Below are 26883 nucleotides of genomic sequence, written 5' to 3'. Positions count from 1 at the left end.
TCAAATTCCTTGTTTCTCCTTCGAGGACTCAGATGTGGGGAATTACCAAAACATAGGGAGGATGTTGAGAAGATAGTGTGGGTGACCACAAGTCTGAAGGACATCGGCTGCCTGCCTGAAGCCTGAGAATGGAGCCAACAGCGAGGGATTAGAGCTGAGAAAGAGCGACCAGGTGCTATCATTTAAGGCCTCGACCAAGTCAGACCTTAAGTATACTTGTTGGCTCTTTAGCTATTTGAAGGGTGCATTTCCGGTTTTGCTTAGACCAGTGGGAGTCGGGTTTACTGACTCTTGCAACTGAAGGAGTCCTGATGGTTCATATCTAAAATGTTGGGCATCACCGCAGTGGCTGGCATTGCTTCCCTGGCTCAGACACTGGGAAGTTTTGTTGCTCTCAGTTCCCAGGAAATGTGGAAAGAGGCTGATGGTCATGGGAATCGCCGCTTTGGCAGGTCAGGGCTTTGGTTTTCCGGCATCCTGGGCAGCCATCAGTTCTCAGATGCAGCAGGGCACTTGTTCCCACGTATTACAGTAACCAGGACGGTTGAGGTTACAGAGTGGGCAACACAACTGTGGCAGATACTGCTAGTTGCTTATTCAATATCCATTCTTCTTTTTGTCAGTAATAAAAATAAGAGTAAACATTTGTATAATGCTTGCTATGTATTAGAGACTATTCAGACTCTTTACTCATATTAACTCATTTAATCCTCACAAGAACCCTGTGAGAAAGGTATTGTTACTATGCTTAGTTTACAGATGAGAAAACCAAAGCACAGAATAATTAGGTAACTAAGTCACACAGGTAGTAAATAAAGGAGTGGGGTTTTAACACCCAGGCCATCTGGCTCTATAGGCTGTATTTAACCTCTACACTGCACTGCCTGATTTTGTTTGACTCAGCAATGTGTCCAGCTAAAACAGTTTGATTTCCCAGGTTCGCTTACAGCTAGAGGAGACTGTGTGACACAGTTCTGGCCAATGACTTGTATGGAAGTAGTTGGGTTTACAAAACCATTTCTTTAAAAGGAGGTAGACTCAGCTGGTATGCCCCATTTTGCCCTTAGCTTCACTTTCTCCTCAGAACGCAAATGTGATGCTGGAGGGAGAGCAGCCATTTTGTGACCATGAGTTGACAGTCAGGAAGAAGAAAGCTACATTGCTCAGCAGAAAGAAGGAAGTTACCTGGGTCCCAGCCCCAAATTTACTACTTCCAGATTCCTCGTTATATGTGAAAAGTAAAATCCCTAATCTTTAATGCTACTGTTTAGTGGGAGTTTCAGTTATTTGAGGGAAAATACAATCACTACTGATTCAGTATTTCCACACTTCTCTCCTATACCATTTTGGCAATGTCTTTAATCTGCCCACCAGCTACTGAGGGACTGCTCCTCAGTGTCCCAGTCCCTTGATTGAAGTTGTTTATTGTCACATACGTGCAACATGTCTAGGAGCTCAGTGTTTGGTAGTGTGGGAATTTTTTGTTTTGTTTTTTTAAGTGTATGACATGGCCCCATCTCAAGGAGTTTGAAGAACATTAATTAACCCAAAGGACTGATTTATTCCAAGATATTAATGGATGATAATGGCTTGATGTGGTTTTTCCTAACTTTGGATGTTACTGAATTTTAATCAGACCCTGTCTCTTCTTAAAGAAGAAACTCAAAAGAGCAGGCAGAGGGGCAGGGTGATATGTGAAAGCCTGTCTAAAAGGAAAGATGGCCTCTTGTAGTATTCCCCTCAACACCAGCTATATATAATCTACAAAATCACCTGCAGTCACATTCAATGAGCTTAGATTTGATAGCCGCTCAAGGGAGAAACAGATCAGCTGTAAATACTTTGTCTCCCCCTCCATTATTTATATGACTTGAGATGCCTCCAGTTTCTAAAGTCACTCCCCTGGGACTATGTAATTGAGCACAGAACAATTTGGCTCCTCCCCACTCCTACAGAACCCCACTTAAGAGGGGGTGCCTGATAGTGGCGTCCAGCCAATGCTAATTGGTGAGGGAAATGAAATTTCACTCTACTTCCACCAAACTTACTGTCTTTAGATTTAAGTGGATTCAGCTGTGCACACAATGGGCCTTGCCTCTAAGCTTTCCTCCTAGTCTGATGGGAAGATTTCAAGAGTGGTGGAGGTGTTAAACAAAGATCATCTTATGTGTTTGTATTAGTGATTTTAAGTGTTTGTGATTTTTTTGGATACAGTTAGGGTATAGTCTGAAGGCTATATATAATAATAAAACCAAAACCAATTAATAGGTTGTTTAACTCAGTTAGAGGCTGTCTGCAGGCTAGCAGCTTTCCTTTGCTAGATCTTGTTAAAATGCAGTGGGTTCTATTTTGTGCAGAATGAGCAGGCTGCCATGACAACTGTCTGTGAATATTATTTCAATATTAGTCATACGTTTCCAGTGTCTGCCTCCGGGTCCAACGTTCATTCTAAAACCCAGATGCACATCTGTTCTTAAAGGAGTTCTCCTGGACGTGTTTACAAAAAACAAAAACAAAACAGTTTCAGTCGGCTGGGTTTTTTTTTTCTTTTGGAAGAGAAATTTGAATGAATTCACACAATTGCAAATGGTAGATTTTATTGCTGTTTCTTTTCTTTGGGAAAGGCGATTTGGATATGAATTTTTTATTGTCCTTGACTGTAGATTTGATTAAATAGAATAGGAGCCCGGAGATTACTCATATTGCCTGTCTTTAGTTACATGCCCACCTGAACACTCCCTTTTGCCAGGAGAAGAGGATGTGCGAGCTGCCTAGGCCTGTGTTATGTGCCCAGCCCTGGGCAGTCACTGTTGCTTGGGAAGTGGACTCATGCTGATTGAATTAAGCCAGTGAAGTCTCACACTTAGAGTGGAGGGTGGTGTCAATCCCATGCAAACCACAGGGCTTAGAATAGGGAGAGGGTTGATCTCATAAAGGAAAATTGGGGTACTATTGCAAGGGATGGAGGGGAATACTTGTCGGCCACCTGGTTAGGCAACAAAATGCTGGGCAAATAATAACATTTACTGAATACTAACTGTAAGCCAGGCATCACTCAAACTGCTTTACGAGTGTATCGCTTAGAGAATGTTTGGCTGCGTGTGATGAGGTAAATGATGAAATAACAGGGACTTAACACAGAGGGGTTGCCTTTTATCTCATGTGATATGAAGTTAGGAAAGAAGCAACTTCACATCGTCATCTGTGTCCCAGGCTCATCCTTCAGTCTTTTTGCAATATCATTCTCAGCATGAGCCTCTCTTCCTAATGCACTCAAGAGGGCTGCTCCTCCTCCAGGCATTATGTCATGGTTCCAGGCACAGTGGGGGAAGGGCAAAAAGGAAAGGGCTCATGACAGCTGTCTTGTCTTTTTTATCAGAAAAATGGCTTTTCTGGAAGCCTCAGCCAGTAGATTTCAGCTTATGTCGTATTGGCCAGAACAGAGTCACATGACCACCCCTAACTGCGAGGGATCCTAGCAAATCAGGTTTCGGTGGCTGAGTCCATTGCCACCTAGAATAAAATTGGGACTTTATTGGTAAGGAAGAAAGGAGAATAGATACTGGCTAGGCAACTAGCAGTGGCTGCCACAATATCTATGAACCCATTTATTCCTTACGTCAACGCAGTGTGGGTGGCGCTATTACTATCCTGGTTTTTAAGAACAGGCACAGAGAGGTCATGTAATTTTCCCAAGCTCACACACAGCTGTTAAGTGGTGGAGCTAGATCTGACTCTGAAACCGAATTCTCTGATGCTCCCAGACATACCCCAACCCACCGGTCAGACCACATTTCTTCTCCAGGATGTGTAACCACTCAGGAAATGTAGGCCTCTCCTAGAAATGGTAGCTAATATCTGTTTAGCACTTTATAGTTTATGAAGAATTTTCCACTTAGATTATTCCATTTAAATATTATTATCCCTATATTAAAAATGAGAAGACTGAGGCCCAGAGAAGTAATAAAAGTTACCTAAGGTGCCCACCTTGTAAGTGGCAGAGCTGATGTTTACTCAAAATTACAAGAACTTATTCCTGGTCCCCTTTCCTAATCCTCCTATTCTTCCACGCACAGAGACTTCATTTTTTATTTTTAAAAATGACAGTAGTTTGCTCCAGACCCTATATTAACTTCACAACCTTCTCAGGAAAAACAGTGCAGAGAAATCTTGGATCTCTCACCAACTGGTTTTCCTAGTGTCCTTTTCATGTAGCCATACCAACAGGATCATGGCGTATCAGCAGGAATTGTGTTTAGTAGTGAGAAACAGAGACCTAAGCGGGGAGGTTATTCTTATCTCATGTAATGTAAAATCCAGAGCTTCATTCAAAATGTGAGAGTATTCATTACAAATAGCTCTTATCTACCTGTTAAAGTAAAAGTCATTAAACATATAGGAATTGCCCGTCCTTAGTTACATCAGGTTAATTTGTATTACATTCCTTAAAACCACTTTGTAAATCAGACTTATTACAAAATAAGAATTAACAGTCCACCTCACTGGGGTAAATTAGTGAAGTTTTAGTACATTACTGATACCTCAGTTTGCTTGTAATTGTTATTTCTCTCATTCTTTCCAAATATTTGAAATCTTTAGCTGTGGCATTGTTTGATTTATACATCACAACATTCTCTTGTTCTGGTGATACTACTGAATTGACCGTAAAAATCACAAAAGCATTGTAGAATATAGTTGGACTTTAAAAGTCATGGAAGAGTGGGTTGAAAAAGAAACAGAGATTTAAACAAATATCATACTGTGTTATGAGGCAGTGCCTCTCAAAGTATGCTTTACCATCACTTGGGAATTAATTAGAAATACAGATTCATGAGCCCTACTCCAGACCTACTGAATCAGAACCTCTAGGGGCTGGGCCCAGGAGTCTGTGTTTTAACAGGATCCCCAGGTTATCTATAAGCACATCAGAGTCTGAGAAGCACTGTTTTAGAGAGTTTCATGTAAATGACACTCACAGATTGTGCCCTCTTTGGGATATTGGTGAAGATACTAACTTCAGCTTTAGTAAACTAAGACCTGTATTAAACCCTAGATTCTCCTTTGAAAGTCCCCAGATCATGGAGTCCAGTTATGTACTCCAGGTCACTGAACCTTAATTCAAGTGTATGCTTGACTCCATTCCCCTATCAGCACTTTCAACTAAGTAATCAGTATTTGTCTTTCCGATGTCAGTTTAAAGATCGACTTCAGGGACTTCCCTGGCGGTCCAGTGGTTAAGGCTCCACACTCCCAATGCAGGGGACATGGGTTCGATCCCTGGTCGGGGAACTAAGATCCCACCTGCCATGCTGTGTGGCCAAATAAAATAAAATAAAATAAAATAATGTTATCTTCAGAAGCCTTTGCTTGACCTCCTGACTCACTCTTATAATCCATGTACTTCTCCTTTGCAATTTCACATTTATTTTTATGATTATTTGATTAATGTTTACTTCCCCCACAAGGCTATAAACTTCATGAGGGAAGGGACCAACCTTGTCAGTTCTGTTGGTAGTGTATCCCCAGGGTCTAGAACAGTGCCTTGCACACAGTAGATGCTCAACAAATATTTGTTGAATGAATGTATGAATAAAACCAAGACAAGAATAAGTTTTTGTTTTGTTTTGTTTTTGGCCGCGCCTCTGCGGCTCGTGGGATCTTAGTTCCCCAACCAGGGATCGAACACGGGCCCATGGAAGTGAAAGTGCCGAGTCTTACCACTGGACCGCCAGGGAATTCCCAAGAAAAAGTATTCTTAAACTAAAAACTTTTCCACAGTCTTCACCATAAACTCTTAGTCATCTGAGGCAATACTGGCAAGTGTTTTGAAAAGAAAGCCATGGATCTTTCCTCGGCCTTGCTTTAGGTAATAGTTTCAACATTCCTCTAAGAAACCAACTGTTGTTGTCTGTGTTCATAAAAACAAAAATGGTTGAAAGGGAGGCAACGGTTGGCAAAAAGAAAGCTTGAAGAACCTGGAACCTGCCTTCCCAGTAAGCAGGAAGTGGTTCTCTCATCCAGGTTGTGTTGTTCACATTCTGTTGGCAGGTACTGTCATACCTGCCTCCATCATTGTGGGGTTGCCAAGGCAACCTATTAAAGAATAATTCTAGAATCTACCTCTGGAAAATTCCAGATGAGCCTGAGGAATCCTCTTCAAGTAAATCTACAAGCGTGACGGTGGTTGCTAATTCAGCAACCAGCAAAGTGAAAATCTAGGAGTCTGTTTTCCTTCAACCTGTGTGGAACTGGTAAAACTTAGAGGGAAGGATAAAAACTCTTAAAGTAGCAGATAAATTGAATGAGATCTGGGTAGACATGGAACTAGATGTTTAAAAGTTAACCTTCCTCTGTCTAGTTGTTTGGCCAACTCTAGTAGAGTTAATGTTTTGTGTATGGAGTTTGTCATACTTTAACATATATTGCATTGGAGCTATCGTTTAGAAAGGTATTTATTTGTTATTATTATTTTGGTCACACCGTGCAGCATGCGGGATCTTAGTTCCCCAACCAGGGATCAAACCTGTGCCTCCTGCATTGGGAGCTCAGAGTCTTAACCACTGGACCGCCAGGGAAATCCCTGGAGCTATCTTTATAGGGTGGAATTGGATCACCTTGATGTAATAGAAAGAGTACTGGCCACCAAGTTGTACAACTATGATGTTGGGGAGGCTGCTTAACCTCTTTGGGCCTGGTTTCCTCTCCCATAAAATGAAGGGCCTTTCTGAACAAGTCCAGAGGACCAGAGTATCTTATCATATCACAGGCTCACCTGTTACAGAGCTCTGGGCCAAGGCCCTCGTGATGATCTTGCAAAGGGACTCTGCTGTCTGTGCCTAGGTCAGTTTTGCCCAGTTCACAGTGCTTTGACATGAGAGGGAATTGCATAAATGTGTGTTCTTTGTTTTACATTCGTCTTGGAATGACAGATTATAGCTCCTGCAGAAGGAAAAAAAAGAAGGAATTACATTGCTCTGCCATTGACTCATGCTAGATGTCAAACTGAGGCGCCTGCAAAACGCAAGCACATGCAAGCTAAACGAACAGATTGTGGCAATATTTAAAAATATCACAACTCTCTAAATAAGAAGCAGTTCTGATAAGCCTATTTGGAATTCATGCAAAATACCCATAAACTCTGAAAATCTGAATTGTACATTGCCAAGGTAAATTACTCTGTGCAGTAATTATAGATAAAGGCATATTGGATTATATGATAATATGTCTCCCTTGGTTTACAGATAACCCTCTCTCCTGGGCCTCTTCCTTTCTGCACTGTTGCTTTTTTAGTATCCTTTGTTTGCTCCTTCCTCCTCATTCCGTTTAAATGTCTCTATTCCTCCGGGCTTCTGATTTTGCCCCTAAAGCCTTGTGACTTTACAAGCTCTCCCAGCCTGTTTTATCTTCTCTAATCACTTTAACTGTTATCGGTAACCTGATGACCTCTTTAATCAGAATCTGCAGACCTGATTTATTTTCTGGGCTTTAAAAGGAGCTTCTACTGGCTATATGACTTTTTAACTCGTTATTTTTCTCCACCATAAACACGCCTGTCCCCCTTCGCGTCCTACCCCATACCCGGTAGCCCTCTACCACAATTAATGGCGTCACTCACTAGACGGTAAATGACGAGAGAGCAGGGACCATGTCTGTCTTATCCACCGTTGTACCCCCAGGGCCCAGTGCAGTGCCTGGCACCCAGTGAGCATTGTTGAAGAAGTGATGAATCCATCTGGTATTCCAAACTAGGAACCTTGGAATCATTCTGGATGCCTCTGTCCCCCTTGCTACCTATACCCAGTCTGGGACCTGTGGGACTTATTACCTAAAAGACTTTCACATTAAAAAGAAAAAGGCTTTCACATTTGGCCCCTGATCTCCACTGCCACCGCTTTAATTCAGCACTTATCATCGATCTCCTGGATCCTTGCAGGAGCTTCCTCATTGGTCTTTCTCTGGCTGGCTTTTTCCCAGGTCATCACATCTGACCTTCAGGGTGATCTTCCTAAAGTGTGAATCTAATCAGATTACTCTTAGGCTCCCCTTCACTTAAACAGAGTTTGCAATCTGGCAGCCTCAACCCGGAGTCTATACAGTGTTTTGAGAAAATGAGAATTACTGCATTTCATTGATTCTAAGATGCACATTTTTTCACATTTTAGCACCTCTGAAATTGGAACGTGCCTTAAAATCGATGGAGTGTCATAGTTTGATGGGTGGCTTTTTTCTTTCTTATTCGTACATAAAATAATAATACACCTTGTAATCGATGGCATCTTATAATTTGTAGACGTATACTCATACTGACATTTAAAAATAGGGAGATTTTACATAAAAGTATGTCAGTTTCTCTTGAAAAATTACACTGGGTAACAGTGGACCAGGATTTCTGGATGACAGCCTAAGAGGGAGCTACTGGTAAGTAGCAGCTGCCTCATTTAGACAAGAACTCTCTAGAATGTCCCATCATTTCCACCTAGGCTGCTTTATTCGTTTATATTATGTACTCCAGCCTATGTAAGCATTTGAAATTGCAATCCCTAACTGACAGATTAAAGTATGACTTCTTTGCTGCGATTTTCAAGAACAGTCACACTTGGCACCAATCTGCCTCCTCAGGTTCACATCCCCATCCCCTGCTCTATACACCCTCTATCCCCTAGTCTCAGGAAACATTACTCAAATGTAACCTGCTTCCGAGTGCCCTGGAATGCCTTTCTCCACTTTGTATGCTCTAGGAAGCATTACCTGACTTGCCCTGGTAGGGCTCATATCCTTCTGGGCTCCAACAGCACACGGCATATCTCTGTACCTACACCTCCTGTCTTGAAATTATTTGTGGACGGGCCCGTGTCCCTCGTTGCACTGTGAACCTGGTAGGGAAATGAATCAGAATGTATTCATTGTTGTATCCCTGCCTCGTAGCTAGAACTTGCTCAGTAAGTATCTGTTAAGTAAAGGATGGATGGGGTGCGTTTTCTCACTGGGATCTCTGTTTTTTGAGTTTTGCCCATGTATAGAGAGCTAAAAGTGAAGTCAGAGGGAAAGGCAAGTGTTTTCCGTAGTGCTCGTAGTTTACAGCAGCAGACATTGCTTCTGGCTGTGCTTTAAGAAGGCCCTTGGCAATCAGAGTCAGCCCATGGGGACTTTAATATCTACAGACCCAAAGGTGCTAAGCCAGAGCCAGCTCTGAAGTTTTTTAAAAAATTTATTTTTAAATTAGTGTACAGTAAAACCGACTTGTTGTACAGTTCTGTGAATTTTAACACGTGGGTAGATTAGTGTTACCACCACCATAATCAGGATACAGAACATCGCCTCCAAAACTCCCTCTTGCTATTCCTTTGTAGTCATATCCCCACCCCCACCCCATAAACCTTGGCAACCATTAATCAGTTCTCCATTACTACAGTTTTGTCTTTTCGAGAATGTCATGTAAGTATACTCAACGTTTTAAGCCTGGCTTCTTTCAGCATAATGCCTTTGAGATTCATCCAGCTTGTGTGTATCAGTAGTTTGTTCCTTTTTATTGGTAAATAACATTCCATTGTATGGATGTCCCACAGTTTGTGTATCCATTCACCCATTGAAGAACATTTGGGCTGTTTTCGGTATTTGACCATATGAACCTGTGTACAGGTTTTTGTATGAATATAAGCTTTCATTCCTTTGGAGTAAATATCCACGATGGGTAGGATTGCTATGTCATATGGCAAGTGCCATATGCATGTTCAACTGTATGAAAAACTACCAAACTATTTTTTTCAGAGTGGCTGCACCATTTTGCATTCCCACCAGCAAAGTATAAGAGTTCTAGTTGCTCCATATCCTAGCCAGCACTGGATATTATTAGGATTTTTAAAAAATCTAATAGGTGTGCAGTGTTAGCTCACTGTGCTTTTTTTAACATCTTTATTGGAGTATAATTGCTTTACAATGGTGTGTTAGTTTCTGCTTTATGACAAAGTGAATCAGCTGTACATATATATATATCCCCATATCTCCTCCCTCTTGCGTCTCCCTCCCTCCCACCCTCCCTATCCCACCCCTCTAGGTGGTCACAAAGCACCGAGCTGATCTCCCTGTGCTATGCGGCTGCTTCCCACTAGCTAGCTATTGTACGTTTGGTAGTGTATGTAAGTCCATGCCACTCTCTCGCTTCGTCCCAGCTTACCCTTCCCCCTCCCCATAGCCTCAAGTCCATTCTCTAGTAGGTCTCTGTCTTTATTCCTGTTTTACCCCTAGGTTTTTCATGACATTTTTTTTTCTTAAATTCCATATATATGTGTTAGCATACGGTATTTGTTTTTCTCTTTCTGACGTACTTCACTCTGTATGACAGACTCTAGGTCCATCCACCTCACTACAAATAACTCAATTTTGTTTCTTTTTATGGCTGAGTAATATTCCATTGTATATATGTGCCACATCTGCTTATCCATTCATCTGTTGATGGACACTTAGGTTGCTTCCATGTCCTGGCTATTGTACATAGAGATGCAATGAACATTGAAAAATATGGAATGCTTCACGAATTTGCATGTCATCCTTGCTCAGGGGCCATGCTAATCTTCTCTGTATCGTTCCAGTTTTAGTATATGTGCTGACGAAGCAAGCACTCTCACTGTGCTTTTGATTTTAATTTCTGCTTCCTTGAATCCTGTCTGGGGGAATTGGAGGGGAAAAAATGGTCAACTCACCACCAGCGTGGTGGTACTTCAAACTCTGATCTTCCTCAGTATGCCTTCTGCTTTTTACTTTCTAGAGTCCTTGTGTTACTTATTTATTGCTGTATAACAAATTACAAAAAACTTAGAGGCTTAAAACGCTCATTTGTGATCTCACAGCTTCTGTGGGTCATGAATCTGGACAAAGCTTACATGGGCCCTCTACTTCAAGATCTCTCACAAGCTGCTACAATCAAGGTGTTGGCTGGGCTGCAGTCATCTTAAGGCTTAATTGGGGAAGGATCTGCTTCCAAGCTCACGTGGTTGTTGGCAAGATTCAGTTCCTTGAGGTCTGACTGACGGCCTCAGTTCCTTGCTGGCTTTTGGCCAGAGACTTCCCTCAATCCTGTGTCATGTGGGCCTCTCCAACACGGCAGCTTACTTCATCAAAAGCGCACGAGTTGTGAAGGCAATAGAGAGAGTCTGCTAGCAAGACAGAAAGGCACAGTCTTTCATAAGTCACGGAAGTGACAGGCCAACACATTTGCCATATTCTGTTGATTAGAAGGCAGTCACTAGGTCAAGCCTTATACTGAAAGGGAGTAGATTACACAAAGGCACGAACACCAGGAGGCAGGGATCATTAGGAGCCATCTTGGAATTTGCCAGTCTTCAAATAGCTGGTCCATGGATTCTGTCCAGGTTTTGGGTTTTTTAAAAGATAAATTTATTTATTTTATTTATTTATTTTTGGCTGTGTTGGGTTTTCATTGCTGTGCGCGGGCTTTCTCTAGTTGCGGTGAGCAGGGGCTACTCTTCGTTGCGGTGCGCGGGCTTCTCATTGCGGTGGCTTCTCTTGTTGCAGGCACACGGGCTTCAGTTGTTGCGGCTTGCGGGCTCTAGAGCGCAGGCTCAGTAGTTGTGGTGCAGCGGCTTAGTTGCTCCGTAGCATGTGGGATCTTCCCGGACCAGGGTTCGAACCCGTGTCCCCTGCTTTGGTAGGAGGATTCTTAACCAGTGCGCCACCAGGGAAGCCCTCTGTCCAGGTTTTATAGCTTCATTCCATGGGAGAGACAGGGTAGAGTGAGTAGAGTGTCCTTATTCCCTCTTACTCTCTCTGAAGACTTTTCATTTGATTTATGAACATTCAAGGTTAATGTAAGGAGTTTTTTTGTTTGTTTTGTTTTGCTTTGTTTTAAACTCAAGCCATCTAGGACATAGCTAGGGTTAGATTATCAGTGGTCAAAATTTAAATTCTGGTATCTACTAATCTTGTATTTATTAAGTCACAACCATGGAAAGCTCAACTTTTGTACCCAAGATGGAGCCTTTCAATGATGAATTTATAAACTTCAACACAGGACAGCTATTTCAGCTTGTCATTGTGGCTGCTGACCAGGTGACCCCAACAGACAGATCTGCCCAGCCCTGGCCTTTATGAATTTCTTTCACCTGATAGTGACTTATAACCCACCTTTGATTTATTTTAATAACTTTCTAATGACTTGCCAAATATGGCCTCACTTTTCTCCTTCTTACTGTGGTTTTTCAGTACCCAGAACTCATCCCTGGAAATATGCTTGATCCTTTCTCTTTATGAAAATGTAAAACTACTTAGTATTCCTTCCCTCTCTTCAAAAGGAAGCAGGCTCTTTTTTTTTTTTTTTTTTTTTTGGCGGTACGCGGGCCTCTCACTATTGTGGCCTCTCCTGTTGCGGAGCACAGGCTCCGGACGCTCAGGCTCAGCGGCCATGGCTTACGGGCTCAGCCGCTCCGTGGCATGTGGGATCTTCCCGGACCTGGGCACGAACCTGTGTCCCCTGCATCGGCAGGCGGACTCTCAACCACTGCACCACCAGGGAAGCCCCAGGAAGCAGGCTCTTTAAATCAAGGTTCTTCAAATGTTTTTGATCATGAACCTGTTGCAGTGAAAGCTTTTTGAGAATGGACTTCTGATACAGTTATATTTATTTATTTACAACTAATACTACTGAACTCATATTTTGTTTACATTACCAAACATAGAGGAAAATAGAAAATTCAGAAAGAATAAGAAAATATGAGTTCTAATATTTTGCTTTCTATTGTCCAACATACCTGTGTATTTTCTGTGGGGCAGGTACCTCAGTTTGGAGACTGCTAGGTGCTAGAAAGCTGGGTTCCCTGTTTCTTGTTTGTACGAAATAAGCTTCATTCAGCCTCCTTGACCTTCCTGGAGTTCCAAAGGGCAGATTCAAACAGTTGCTAATCAGGGAAGGGAGGGAATGCAGAAACAGGGAAGGAGCAGTCAAGAAACAACAGTGCAGCCAGGGTCGTGGTGCCTCCTCGAGTAATACACTAACAATACCTTTGAGTTCTGCAGGGAACTAAGGCCCCCACCCAGGTGGAGGATGGTAACTTCAGGCTGAGCACAAGCTCCCAGGAACTCTGCCCTGTTACCTCACCACCAACCAATCAGAATAAAGTCTGAACACATTGGAAGATAAGGAAGACTCTGACCACCCTCCCCAAATGATCCTCCCTTTAAAAACTTTCATGGTTGAACAGAATCTTCAGAATTGGTTTTTGGACACTAGTCCACCTTCTCCCCAGGTTGCCGGCCTCCTGAATAAAGCAGCCTTTCCTTTCCAACCAACACTCATCTCTCGAGTATTGGCTTTCAAGCAGGCAGCTGAACCTGAGTTTGGTAACAGCCCCAGCACCAGAGGGCTAGCTGAGAGTTGTCAGAGCTGGGAGGCCAGCCCCATCTGAGCTCCCCACTTTGGCGCTATCAGGGCCATGAGTGGGCAGACACCTGAAGTACTCAGCACCAAATAGATCTGCACACGTCATTTCTTTTCTCAGTCTATTCCCAAGTCCAACTGCTTTGCCTAGATTCTAGTATATTCCCCAGGGCGTGTCATGACCAATTATAGGAGCTGCCTATTAGAATGACTTTTCCTTGGTAGAAGTTGGAACTGTGGCCAGCTTCAGGAAGCTTGTGCAATAGTAGAGGTTTGCCTGCAATGCCCAGTTTCTTCCTCGTGAGGAAACCAGTCTTCTCTGTTCCTCTATAGCTTGCTACTACCATAGACTAACTGAGCATCCTGGTTTGGGTTCCCTCAGAAGCTGACCCTGAGACAAGCATTTGAGACCAAGTTTATTTGGAAGGTGAAGGCAAACCCAGTAGCGGAGTGGGGAAGTGAGAAAGGAAGGAGAGACCACCAAGACAGCCAAGAAAGAGTAAGTCCAGCCTTCAGAGGTGGAGAGGCCACCATTTTTCAAACACAGCAGATGGACAGTTTTCTCTATCTGCTTATAAGTCTAATTGCAGCATTATAATTAGGGACTCACTTCATTCTGATTTTTGTTTCACCTCTCCCATTTCACATTCTTGTTAAGTACATATCTACAAGAACACTCTCTTTTCTTCTGGTTAACTCCTAACTTCTGGCTGTGAAATCATCAGGTCTCAGTGCATCACTTCTTCTAGAAAGCCTTGCTTCATCACCCTTTCTGGGGTAGGGCTCTTTCTCTGTGCCTCATACCTGTCCTGTTAGAGACTTTGTCATACCATATTGCTTTCATTTATTCATGTAATAAATATCAATTATGCACCTGGCACTGTTTTAGATTCCTGGAGCTTATATTCCAATAGGGGAGTTACTTTTTATTTGTCATTTTATTTTGATTTCTTATTTACCTATGTGTTTACCTCACCTAATCATATCCATTTTGTTCACCATTTATGTCCTTGCTTCTCAGCACAGTGCCTGCCACATAGAGGGAGCTCAATAAAAATGTGTTGAATTGAGTAGAAGAGCCCAGTGCATCTTAGTTCAGGATGATTTGATATTTCTATGGCCTTTTCCAAGGGGGAAATTGAACTCTCACCTTTCCTATTGGCTGTTTTCATACGATGATGTGCCCATTGACAGATAAATTGACCCAACTTGCCTGTTGGGGGTATAAATCTGTTTTTGAGTGAGTTAATGGTATTTTGCCCATCATTTTTTCTTTTTTCAGGCTGGGAGAACATAGCCCTGCCTAGCTGAAGGAAAGTCAGAGAACATCTGCAAAGAGGCTGGAAGCTTCATTTTGCAGACACACAAGGGGCTGACTGAAGCAGTGTAGTGTAATGATCATAAGTAGAGGTTCTAGAGTCAAAGTGCCTGAGTTCAAATCCCAACTCTGCCACTCGCTTGCTGTTTGACTTCGGGCTATAGTTCCTAATGCGTAATTAGGGATAATAATAGTATATACCTTATAGGATGGTGTGTGAATTAAATAAGATTAACACCTTTAAAATTAACAAGTGACTAGAATATGGTAAGTGCTCAATAAATGTTATTATCATTATTGTGATTTGTTCCCATACATCAATGCTGGTTCATTTAACAATTGGAAGCTGGCTACAGGACTCTTTGTGGTGCTCAAAGTAACATTTTAGTGTTCTTCATACAGTGGAAAAATATGGTGAAGTTCTTCATTTTAAGCAAATTCTAAATTTTAGCCAAATCACATAAAGGTCACAGCCAATCCAATTCATGGTCCAGAGACTGGCTGTTAAAATAACCACCTAAATCATGAGTTCTTTCCATGATTAAACAAATATTTAGTGAGTACTGTAGGGGCAGAAAAATTTTCCCTTCTTCCCTTCTAGGTTCTTTGGCTAGTCTAATGGTTAAATTGATATAAGACAGATTAACAGGAGAAAAACAAATTAATTATGTACACATGGGAATCCCATAAAGATATGAAGACTCAAAAGGTAGCCAGATAATTGGAGCTTATATAACGTCCTGAGCTAAGGAAAAGGGTGGGGGACTGGGGATACAAAGAAAAGGAAAGCCATTCGCAGGAAGGCAGAGGAGAGGTTTGGAAAATAGAGGTTGCCCTGTAATGCAGATAAGTTTGTTAGGTAAAAAGGTATCTCTGGTAATAGTTCTTTTCCTGGTACAGGGCCCCTTTCCAATGTAAATTTAGGCAGTTGAGGGGGAGGTAAAGAACTTTTCCTGAATCTGTTGGGTTTTTGATTGCCTTTAGCTCAAAATAATTCTCATGCCAAAGTGGCATATTTTGGGTGGCAAAACCTGCTCCCCTTCAGTACCTCTTATGCATTTGGAGCTGGAGATGCCAAGAGGAATGAAATGGATCCTTTTCCTTAAGGATTTCACATGTAAAAGGACAAATTACAGCACACTTTGGAAAGTTCTATAATTGGACACACACATGGCTTTGAGAGCCAGAAGACAGAATGACTAAGTCCCCTTTGGCGATTCAGGAAAGGCTTCACGCAGAGGAGGTGACATTTGAACAACTGTATCTAGACATAGCCATCATTTAATCACGTGGATTGAATAGGCCTTTGGCTGGAAACCCAGCCATATAGTGACATTGTCCACTATTTTGGGGGAGCCTGGGTAATTATATTCTCATTTACAGTGTGTATGGCAGCCTCACATCAGGTTCTAATCTTGGAGTCCCTGCCATGGAAACCTATACATTTGTATTACCTCATAATGAGGCCCTCTGACAATATTTAATATGCCAATAGGAGTACAGAAGCCCAGAACTGCCTTTCCAGTTATTTTTAAAGTGACTCCATTAGATTAAATAGTAAGCTAGGTAACCACTTTACTGGATCTCCTGTGGTTCTCAATTGCAGAAAGGAATTGACTAAAGACCAGCTTGGGTGGGGTTATGAAATGATTATGGCTGGAGACCTTTAAATCCTAGCTCACGATGCCTAAGGCCAGTAAGCTCAAAAATACATACGCTGTGTAACCAGTTAGGAAGAGTTTGGGAGGAATATTGCTGTTGGCGCAGCTGCAGTCAGCATGAGACTCTAGGAACAAGATCACTCGCCTCTGGATAGCCTCAAAGGACAGCAGAACTGAGGCTGGTGACATCCAGTACTGACACTGGCACTTCAGTTTTTCAGTCATGTCTTCCTCGTCTTCCTTCTCAAACTCAGCAAAATCACAGGTCAACTTTCCTTTTCCGTTTTGCTGATGATGGGAGGTGAATCTCCTTCTCACAGATATTTTTTTTTACCGAGCAAGGGCTCGTGTGCCCGTGGCGCAGAAAGCCAAACTCTGACAGCGGGTGGTTGTAGCCAAGTAAGGGTTTATTGCAGGGTGCCACGCAAGGAGAACGGGCAGCTTATGCTCAAAAGACCTGGACTCCCTGATGGCTTTCAGGCAAGGGTTTTTAAAGACAGTGTTGGGGAGAGGGTCATAGGATGCATGACCAGCTTGTGGAGCTTCCTCTGATTGGTTGGTGGTGAGGTAGCAGGGTGGTGTTTCAGGAATCTCAACCTTCTGCTTCCAGCCAGTGTGGTGTCTACATACCTGTGGTCAGCAGGGAGTCACCATCCTCCACTGGGTGAAGGGTCTTAGTTTCTGCCGAACAACTCAGAGATATGCATCAGATTATCTGTATCCCTTCAGGAGGAGCTAGGAGTCCTGTGACTGTTGTCCTCATCGTTAACTGCTTGCATCTGCTCTTTGGAACTCAGAGAAGCCTAGGAGACTGAAGCCTTTCTCTACAAACAAGAAACGGGACATGGAGGGGCTTTTGTACCTGGGAGGGCCCCTGCAGGGTCCTGCTCAGTTTCAATCCTCCCTTTTCTTTGGTACTCCTCAACTTGAGGGGAACAGGTGCAGGGCAAGAAAGGGAATAAAGTTTGGGATAGAGAGTTTAATCATAAACTCCACAGAGGAACTCAGTGTTAGGGGGACTCCATTTCACGTTCTTCAACAAGCAGCTAATTGAATAACTGGAAGAATAAAAATGTCATAGAAATGAATTTGCAGTATGGCACCCAAAGGTTACTGTCTTAAACCCATGCCTTTTCAAATCCTAAGGAGTAATGTTTAGTGTTCCCACTTCCTTTTTTTATTTTTCTTGCGGTATGCGGGCCTCTCACTGTTGTGGCCTCTCCCGTCGCAGAGCACAGGCTCTGGACGCGCAGGCTCAGCAACCATGGCTCACAGGCCCAGCCGCTCCGTGGCATGTGGGATCTTCCCGGACCGGGGCACGAACCCGTGTCCCCTGCATCGGCAGGCGGACTCTCAACCACTGCGCCACCAGGGAAGCCCCCACTTCCTTTTCTTAATCGTGCCCAGGTTACTATAATGTTTCCTAAAAATGATCCTCAGTTCACCTAAAGAGTCAGCTACTAAGTGCTTTTCTGCCCTTATTTACCAAAATTTATTTTGTATTTTGTACTGATCAGATTGTTTATGCAAACAGTGGCCTGGTCCCCTTGGAAGCAGTCATGTGACCACAGCGCATTACTTGAGTGCATCCCTTTATCTCTTCACTGGGAACAGGGAAGGGTTGGGGCAGACAGCTGCGGCTCACAGGCCAGCCCAGCCTCTCCTGGATCTACGGCTCTGGGTTCACCTTCCAGGCTGAAAGGCAAAGTCTGTTCGAGTTATTTCTTTGTGTGTATGCATGTGTTTTTGTTTTAGTTTTAATTTATTTATTTGTTTATTTTTGGCTGCATTGGGTCTTCGTTGCTGCCCATGGGCTTTCTCTAGTTGTGGCGAGCAGGGACTACTCTTTGTTGCAGTCTGCGGGCTTCTCATCACGGTGGCTTCTCTTATTGCAGAGCACGGGCTCTAGGCGCACAGGCTTCAGTAGTTGTGGCAGGCGGGCTTCAGTAGTTGTGGCGCACGGGCTCAGTAGTTGTGGCTTGTGGGCTCTAGAGTGCAGGCTCAGTAGTTGTGGAGCACGGGCTTAGTTGCTCCGCGGCATGTGGGATCTTCCAGGACCAGGGCTCGAACCCGTGTCCCCTGCATTGGCAGGCGGACTCTGAACCACTGTGCCACCAGGGAAGTCCCTGTATTTGTTTTTTGATTTGTTTAAACAAGAGCTCTCCCTGCAGAGAGCTGCAGAAATGTGAGATGTATGGAGTGTGTGTGTGTGTGTGTGTGTGTGTTAAGTATGTGTAGGGGGATGCTCCAGAGAGAGCTGGAATTGTACCTCTTTCCTTTCAGATCTCTGCATCCTTCACAGAGAAGTTTTTTTTCTGATTTTGTTTTTCTTGCAACACCTGGGGTGAGGATAAACCTCTGCATCGGCCAAGCAGAAGAAACAGGTAATATGTTTGTTTGTTCTTAGGTATTTTGGGCAAGCAGAAGTCTACATTATAAACATACATTGTGTAGCAATGGAACAGGAAATGTGTTCTACTTGAAGTTTATTTTATTGCTTTGCAATTTCTCAGAATGACTTTTCTCAAATATGCTGATTACAAATCAGTTGTCATCAGCTTAAAAAGGTATACAAGTGACTTTGCATTCTGAAGGGTTGTAGCCTGTTTCAGATGAACTCCATACTTGGGAAAACTCTGTGGTCACTTGGGTGAGAGCTAGAAAATGAGGGAGGGGATACTTTGAGAAACCCTTCCAGGCCCCTCATGGGTCATTGCCCACTATACAACTTCATGTTCAGAAATCTTCCTTTAGCTCCCTTACCCTCTTGTTGGTGCAGAGGACCACAGGATTTCCATCTATCTGTAAGAAATGGAAACAGAATTCCTTGCAATGTTCAAGAATTCTCTTTAGTGATTTAGTGCTTCTGTAGATTGATCAAATTGGATCCTGAAACCAAGGCACAGCTAACTTTTTGGTGGACAGACATTTTTGTTCTTTAAGCATGAAACAGAATGGGTCTTTAGTTCTGCCACTGTTCGGCTGTGCCATGGAGTCTGATATTTAATTTCTTAGTCTTAGTTTCTGCATCTCTAATACGGGAGTGAACAACTTTCCCCTTGAAAGTTGCTGTGAAGATTAACTGGAATAGTAGAAATATAAAGTACCCACTGTGCTGGGTAAATAGTCCCTTAATAAATAGTAGTGACTTTAGCTGTTATTATTATTACTGGTAAAGCGTTTTCTCAGATCTTAGCGGTCTCAGGGGAAAAGAGTCCTTTTCTCTGTGAGTCTATAATTATCCCAGAACCAGCAGACAGACACCTGTGGGATTTAACCTCTGGGAGGTCCCGGACAGTGCATTCTGAAGGAAGAGATGTGAGCAAACACGTTTTGTTTCAACACGTCAACCACAGTGGGTACCACCCGTGCATGGCTCCTCCTAACTCGTCAGCTAAGAAGAATTGCTCTTTGTTCCAGTTGGTTTTTTCCACCATTGATCTTCTCATTAGCCTTTGATACAAGTCTGTAAGGTAGGTGTTATTATCCCTATTTTCTTATGAGAAAACTGAGGTGCAGAGGAATTAATGACTATCTGAGAAGAATTTAAACTCTGGTTCGTCTGACTTCTAAACTCCAGTGTCCATTGGGCCAGCATTAGGCAGTTAGATTCATATTAGAGATGCATATTAACATCCAGAAAGCTCTGAAGAGTTCTGCAGTAAAGGAACCTGTTTAATCCTACTTCTCCTGAACTTATTTGATGGTGGGACTTTTACTTGTTGGGGGGGTCTTATTTCTAGAATCATAAACCACATAGAACTCCTCTTCCACAAACACACTTTGGAAAACCTGGCACTAGGCCTAGCTGCCTCCTGATTACAATCCTGTCTGATAGAACACACACCCTCAGATACATTCTGGTGGTCAGTATCGTTTCCTCCTTTTTCTTACCCTTTCATGGACCCAGGAATAATCACCAGCTCCATCTTACAGAACTCCCTTTATTCATTTAAGACCCCACACAGGAGCAAATGCTACAGTGTTCTACTGGAAGAGTAGTGGTGGAAGGGGCCTATCTAGAGCAGTCTGCCAGGGACTCCTCTACCCGGCTCTATGCCCCTTCATTATCTTTAGTCCACAGACATCAGGCTGTAGAACCTCTGTTTCAATGAATGCCAAAGAGAATGCCGCAGAGTAAGCCTGAAGACGCATCTGTCCTCCATGCTTGTGTCTCACAGTCCAAGGGGGAAGAATTAGATCTGCTCACCTCCCACTCTGGGGGCTGGGGTATGGTGCCAGTTAAATGACTATGGGTTCTGGATTTGGGTTTCTTGGGGCCAAGCTGGAGTACAGATTTCTCAAAAAAGTCAGCATCTGTAGGAAAAGCTGAGCTTCTAGCATGGGAAACCACACAAGTCACATCTAGAATGCCAGAGGCGGAGCAGAATCAAGGTCAAGGTGGCTGAGCCAAGGTGTGGACGTTCAATAGAGATGCACTTTGAAAAAAAATCAAGAATGAATAAGAACAACTTGGGGAGGCTGGGCTAGCACTTGGAGGGTGCTTGGAGACCAAGGTTGGGTTGGCTCCAAGGGCCATCTTTTGTTCTTTCCTTGTATTTTCGCCTTGGGAAATGAATAGTGGTTAAGATGAAAAGAACTAAACAACGTCAAACAGTTCTCCCCCACTCTACCCTCCCCCGCACCCCCACCCACCCCCCGCCACGCACAGTGAAAACCTTTTAGCAGAAGCCTTGGAAGACTTTCCTTTTGCAGATTATAAGTGTGCCAAGGATGAGTCATTATTTTACGTTTATGCTTTAAAACCACCCTCGGTATATATTGGTAGGGGCAGCAGCACTGAGCAAGTTTCAAGCTGTTATTTGCCAAGATCCACCTTTTAAGTGGTTTATGTCACTGACTACGGCATCCTTGGGTCTTTGTGAATGCTGCAGAGACTACCCACCTCTTGAGCTGGAGAACTCCTTTCAGGCACTAGGGAAATCATTTCTTCAGAGACCTCTTTAGCACACTGTTTATCTGATGCTGACAGAGGGCAGGGAGTGGAAGAAGCTTAGATTGTCCCAAATAATGGAAAATTCCCAAATCATTTTTATCAGCTTTGCACCACCCAGGGTTGTCCTCAAAGGGACATACACTGCTTACAAACGTGCGTCCCTCTCAGCCTTTAAGTGGGTGATTGCAGTCTAGGTTGGGTAGTGAATGGGAGTAGTAAGTGGCACCTGGCCTTAACCAGCTCTTGTTTTGGTGAGAATTAAAATGAGCTGACTCTTTTGTTTTGTTTTACCTGTTACCTAAGGAAATTAAATTATTATTATTTAATAATGTAAAAATTCTAATAGCAAATTATTTTTTTCTAATAACCCAAGAATTCTAGAACAATGCTCATTTCTTTCTATCATGATTTAAAGTTTTTCTTTAAAAATGAATATATAAGTACTACCCATTTTCTGGTTTAATAAAAGGCTTTTGTGTAGTCAAATAGCATGTATCTGTGCACGAAATGATGGACTAATAATTACTTTTAGCATTAATTTTTTAAAGGACCCTGGCTTAGAAATATGCATTCCCTTATTCATTCATTCATTCGTTCATTTGGCATTTATCAAGCACCTGCTATGTGAAATGCACTGTGTAGGTGCCAGAGATTCAAAGAGTATTTAGAAACAAAGGTACCCATGGAGCTTACAGTCTAGCAGAAATATATTCAAGTTTGATGCTTTTTAGTTCCTAGTGAATCTTTTATATGGACTTCTGTTTGTTGTGTAATGAATTGACTGAGGAGTGGCTGAGAACCAAATGCCTTTGGAGAGAGATTGCTTTTTTTTTCTGGAGAAAAAAATTGAGTTTGAAATATATCACTTCCTATCGTAGCATCAGTGTTGCCTACTCAATGCCTAACTCTTATGTATTCATAAAAAGGGATAGAAAAAAATAGCATAAAGATGGAAGCAAAGCCCAAGGGAGATATGGAGAGCAGTTTTTCTCAAACTGAGATATGGGGAGTGCTTGTGTCGAAGTCCCATGAAGGGTGCACTTTTAATTGCACATTCCCAGGCCCCCTTGGACTGCTTGAATCCAAGTATTGGCAGTAAAGCCTGGGAGTCTGCATTTTAAAATAATCTCCCCTGGTAAGTTTTGTGATGCTCATATAGGAGAGCATGGATCTAGGCACTTGGAGAAACTCACCAGGACCAAATGAACTACTTCAAAGGGTGAGGAAGAACCCAGCAGACGTGTTCTCATAGGCACTGCAGATAACCTTTGAGAAATGTCTGAGAATGGAGAGAGCAGAGGTGATGAGTAAATAGTGCCCCAATTTCAAAAACAAGCAAAGAGTAGATGCCAGAAGCCACTGCCTTATAAGCCTGACATGACCTCTGGAAAAATTCTGTTCCAAACAGATGGAGTCAAAGCATTTAGAGGAAAATGTGATGATCACTAGGCATCACTATGGGTTCCCTAGAACATTGTCTGCAGTAGAGAATGGCAAACTTTGCTGCACATTAAAATCACCTGGGGAGCTTTTAACGCCCCTGATGCCCAAACCCCACTCAATACCAATTACCTCAGAATCTCTGGGGATGGGACCCAGGCATCACTATGTTTTAAATCCCCAGAGACTAATTTGGTGAGGTGCCGTCTGAGCATTGGGAGTTTTAAAAGCTCCCCAGGTGATGCTAATATGCAACAGAGTTTGACAGCCAGTTTGTCTATATGACTTTAGACAAGGGGCTTGGTTTTCTTGCACTTTGTGTAAATTCTGGGTAATTCTAAAAGTCTACCACCTTTAAACGTCTATAATTCTGTTATTAAAAGTAATGGCAAACTTATTTCCTTCCTTCCTTCCTTCCTTCCTTTCTTCCTCCCTCCTTCCTTCCTTCTTCTCTTCCTCCTCCTCCTCTTTTTCTTCTGCTGCTGCTGGCTAGCCTGGAATGTCAAGGTGTCAAATTATATATCTTAATTTCATTAAAATAGTTAGCGAAATTTACCAGGACGTCTCATAGATAAGGAAGTGGATGCTTACGATGGGTAAATTTACCACCTAACTGAAGGAGTAGGAGAGTGTGAATGTAATGTGTCTGTAGTAACCCTAGAGATTGGTCTGGAGTGGAATGCCACAAGGGTTTTCTGCCCTTGGAGCTGACCCTGTTAACATTTTTTACGCCTGATGTAGATAAGAGAGATATGTAAGAAATGCCTCTCAAATTTGGAAATAACCCAAAGTTTAGGAGGGTTAATTAATTCAATACATAATAGAATCAAGCCTAGCTCTGATCAGAATATCTGTTTATTAAGGTTATTGTCGTTTTAAAAATATTTCCATAATTCAGATATTTTGCTCATTTTGTTTTGCCCCTTTCTTTCATTGAGTCGCAATCTTGCAGCGTTTAGTGTAGTACTAACGGAAAAATAGGCATGCCTGGCAGAGTCCCAAGTCAGTTGTTCTTTGACTTTGTTACTATCAAGAAATGCAAATAGATTAGCACAGGCTGGTTTGGAGTATCACGAAATAAAGGAAACATCACCCTAAAAAGGCATGAGGTGGGATTACTACAGAAAGGAATTTTGTTGAAAACTCCCATGGAGTGATTGTGGAAGATCCAATGTAACAGTCTCAGCTGAGCCATCGGAAGGCCTGGTGAGTGCAAGGGCAGACTTTGGAGGGGCCTCAGAAATGCCTGGAGAGCTTGTTTGAAAAGGGAACTTCCTGGATTCTGATGCTTTAGTTTCTGGGGAGGCCTTGAAGCCTCCTTTTTTTTTTTTTTTTTTTTTAAATAAGTGCCCTGACTGATTCTGAGAAATAGTGTCAAAGAACTCATTTTGATTTGAATTTTGGCATAGTCGTATAAATATGTTGTTGTTGTCTCATAGCCATTCTCCAATTTGTGTTTTTAAAAGCCCAGATAGATTTAACTATTTTGAGCTTAAAAGCAAAACAGTTAAATTATGTCAGATCCTTTCATATCCCATTCCCTATATTTCCATTAGAAAATTGTATGATCTTACATTTCCATTTTTCTTTTCATTTTAATGCTTTATTTTATAGAGTATTGATCTGACCTAGACACGGGGAAAATGTAATTTATGTGTTGCAGAAAAGCAATGTACAGCTGCTCTGTTGCTGCTTCTGTGTTTTGGAAAATAAACCAGGATTAGACTATGTCTGATCACTTTCCATATCATATGATGAACAGCAGTTCAGAAGAAGCGTAAAATGAATCCTGCTGAGCAGCCCTTAGACACCTTGTTAACGGCCGCTTTCCTCCCTCCCTTGTGTGTCCTCCTCATCAGGATCTGTGACCGAAGTGGATCAGTCAGGAGGGGCTCCTCGCAGAGTAAAGGGAAGCACTTTTCACCCTGTTTTAGAGTGAGAAGTTGATTCATGATTTACAAGACATGGGCTGTGGCACGTCATCTTCAATGAAAGACAAGAAATCTGAGAAAGGTGAGTGCTAGGAGTGCGCCTGTCTTCCTGGATCAAAAGGGAAGAGTGAGCTGGGTTCACCCTCTGCCCCTTTCTCATTTACGCACACAGTTCTCAAGCTGCCCAGAGTGATTTTGCACGAGGCATCATCACTTGAACTGAAGGTTAAATTGGGATAACGTTGGAAACTACCTTTAGGAAGATGTAGCTTTGAATATATGATGTGCCATAAAGTATTATCTGAGAGATATTTTATGTTTGATTTGATTTCAGTTGAAAATGTACCAATATAAAATCTCAATTTAAAACTCAGTGGCAGGGAACAAGAAAGCCTCTCTGTAAATTTATATCTGTTTATTCAGTACGTTTATAAATAGCTCTATCCATACCTATGTGACATTTGGTAGCATCATTGAATTTTTATTAGATTTTATAACTCGATCAGATTTTTTATAGCTATTCAATACAGAACTTCATGAGATTTGCTTCATGTTTTTAGAATATTCTACGTAGAATTTGAGAAATGCTAGATTATCTGCTTCCTGAAAAGTGTGTTGTTTCTGAATAGATGATGTGCCCCCCACTACCCCCATGTAATTAGAGGCTTCAGTATTTCCTTTGTTTATTTTGTACTGATGTTCTTTCTCATAGATACTAGAATCTATTTGAAACTCACTTGAGTGTTTAACGGACCTAGTCTCCACATGCAAATTAAACCAGAAACAAACAAGCTGCGGTGCTTCTGTGAATAACTTGCTCTTAAACTCCATTCCTTTGTTATCTAGGTTATAGATAATTTTCCCAATTTCTGTTCCACATCTTGGTTTTAGCAGTTTACTCAGGCTTAAGATGCGGAGTTTAGGATACAGAGTATTCTATTCTAATTAGTGTGGAATGTTTTCCTTTGGGAATCACATGTTGGTCTCTCTCCCAGCTGACTTGTGCCAGTGAGTTAGCAAGTTAATCTCTGACAGTGGGGCAACAGGAGATGCACTAACTCTTTCAGATCTGTAAGCATGTCATGAAATAAATCTTTCAAAAGCTCTAACTGAACTAATTCCATGGTAGTAATTTATTATGAGAGTAAAGAGAGTTATTCTCTTTTTATATCTAAGATTACCCAGAGTTTTAAAAATTTAGCCAAATTTCTTAGGTTAAAAAAAACGTAGGGCTTCCCTGGTGGCGCAGTGGTTGAGAGTCCGCCTGCCGATGCAGGGGACACGGGTTCGTGCGCCGGTCCGGGAAGATCCCACATGCCGTGGAGCAGCTGGGCCCGTGAGCCGTGGCCGTTGAGCCTGCGTGTCCAGAGCCTGTGCTCCGCAACAGGAGAGGCCACAACAGTGAGAGGCCCACATACCACAAAAAAAAACAAAACAAAACATAAAAACGTAAACGTAAATTCTCTCTTTTTGAAATACTTTTCAGCTTTTAAAATGTTGCATGCAAATGGGAACATTAACTTCAATTTTTGGATTGCTGTTTCTTTTAAATAATTTATTGAGGTGAAATTCATGTAACACAAAATTAACCATCTTTTTAAAAATAAATTTATTTATTTTTGGCTGTGCTGGGTCTTCGTAGCTGCGCGGTCTTTCTTTAGTTGCAGCGTGCGGGAGCTACTCTTCGTTGTGGTGCACTGTCTTCTTATTGCAGTGGCTTCTCTTGTTGCAGAGCATGTGCTCTAGGCACACGAGCTTCAGTAGTTGTGGCACGTGGGCTCAGTAGTTGTGGCTCACGGGCTCTAGAGCGTAGGCTCAGTAGTTGTGGCGCATGGGCTTAGTTGCTCCAAGGCATGTGGGATCTTCCCGGACCAGGGCTTGAACCCTTAGTGTCCTGCATTGGCAAACGGATCCTTAACCACTGTGCCACCAGGGAAGCCCAAAATTAACCATCTTAAAAGGAACAGTTAAGTGCCATTTACACAAAGTTGTGTAACCACCACTTCTATCTCGTTCTTGAACATTTCCATCACTCCAAAGTAAAGTCCCTTATTTATTAAGCAGTTTCTCCCTATTTCCTCTTCCCCCAGCACCTGGCAACCACCCATCTGTATTCTTTTTCTATGCATTTACCTGTTCTGGACATGTCATGTAAATAGAATCATACTCGATGTGACCCTTTTGTC

At 42.4% G+C, this 26883-nt stretch overlaps 1 protein-coding gene and 1 non-coding gene across 2 annotated transcripts in view; one reads left to right on the top strand and one right to left on the bottom strand.

Annotated features, from left to right (window-relative positions):
* Nucleotides 1-26883, top strand: part of PPEF1 (protein phosphatase with EF-hand domain 1) — a 150497-nt gene that overhangs the window by 6756 nt on the left and 116858 nt on the right. The window contains exons 4-5 of the mRNA XM_067723474.1: nucleotides 18653-18753; nucleotides 24626-24779. Of these exons, the coding sequence (XP_067579575.1) occupies nucleotides 24731-24779 (49 nt within the window). The 5' untranslated portion in view covers nucleotides 18653-18753; nucleotides 24626-24730. The remainder of the gene's footprint in view (nucleotides 1-18652; nucleotides 18754-24625; nucleotides 24780-26883) is intronic.
* LOC137217711 (U6 spliceosomal RNA) lies at nucleotides 10513-10619 on the bottom strand. The gene has a single exon (XR_010940213.1). It is a non-coding gene; the product is annotated as a U6 spliceosomal RNA (small nuclear RNA).

The sequence above is a fragment of the Pseudorca crassidens genome, chromosome X (assembly GCF_039906515.1).
Source record: "Pseudorca crassidens isolate mPseCra1 chromosome X, mPseCra1.hap1, whole genome shotgun sequence".
In the NCBI taxonomy this organism is placed as follows: domain Eukaryota; kingdom Metazoa; phylum Chordata; class Mammalia; order Artiodactyla; family Delphinidae; genus Pseudorca; species Pseudorca crassidens.
This window is presented reverse-complemented; position numbering and strand designations above follow the sequence as displayed.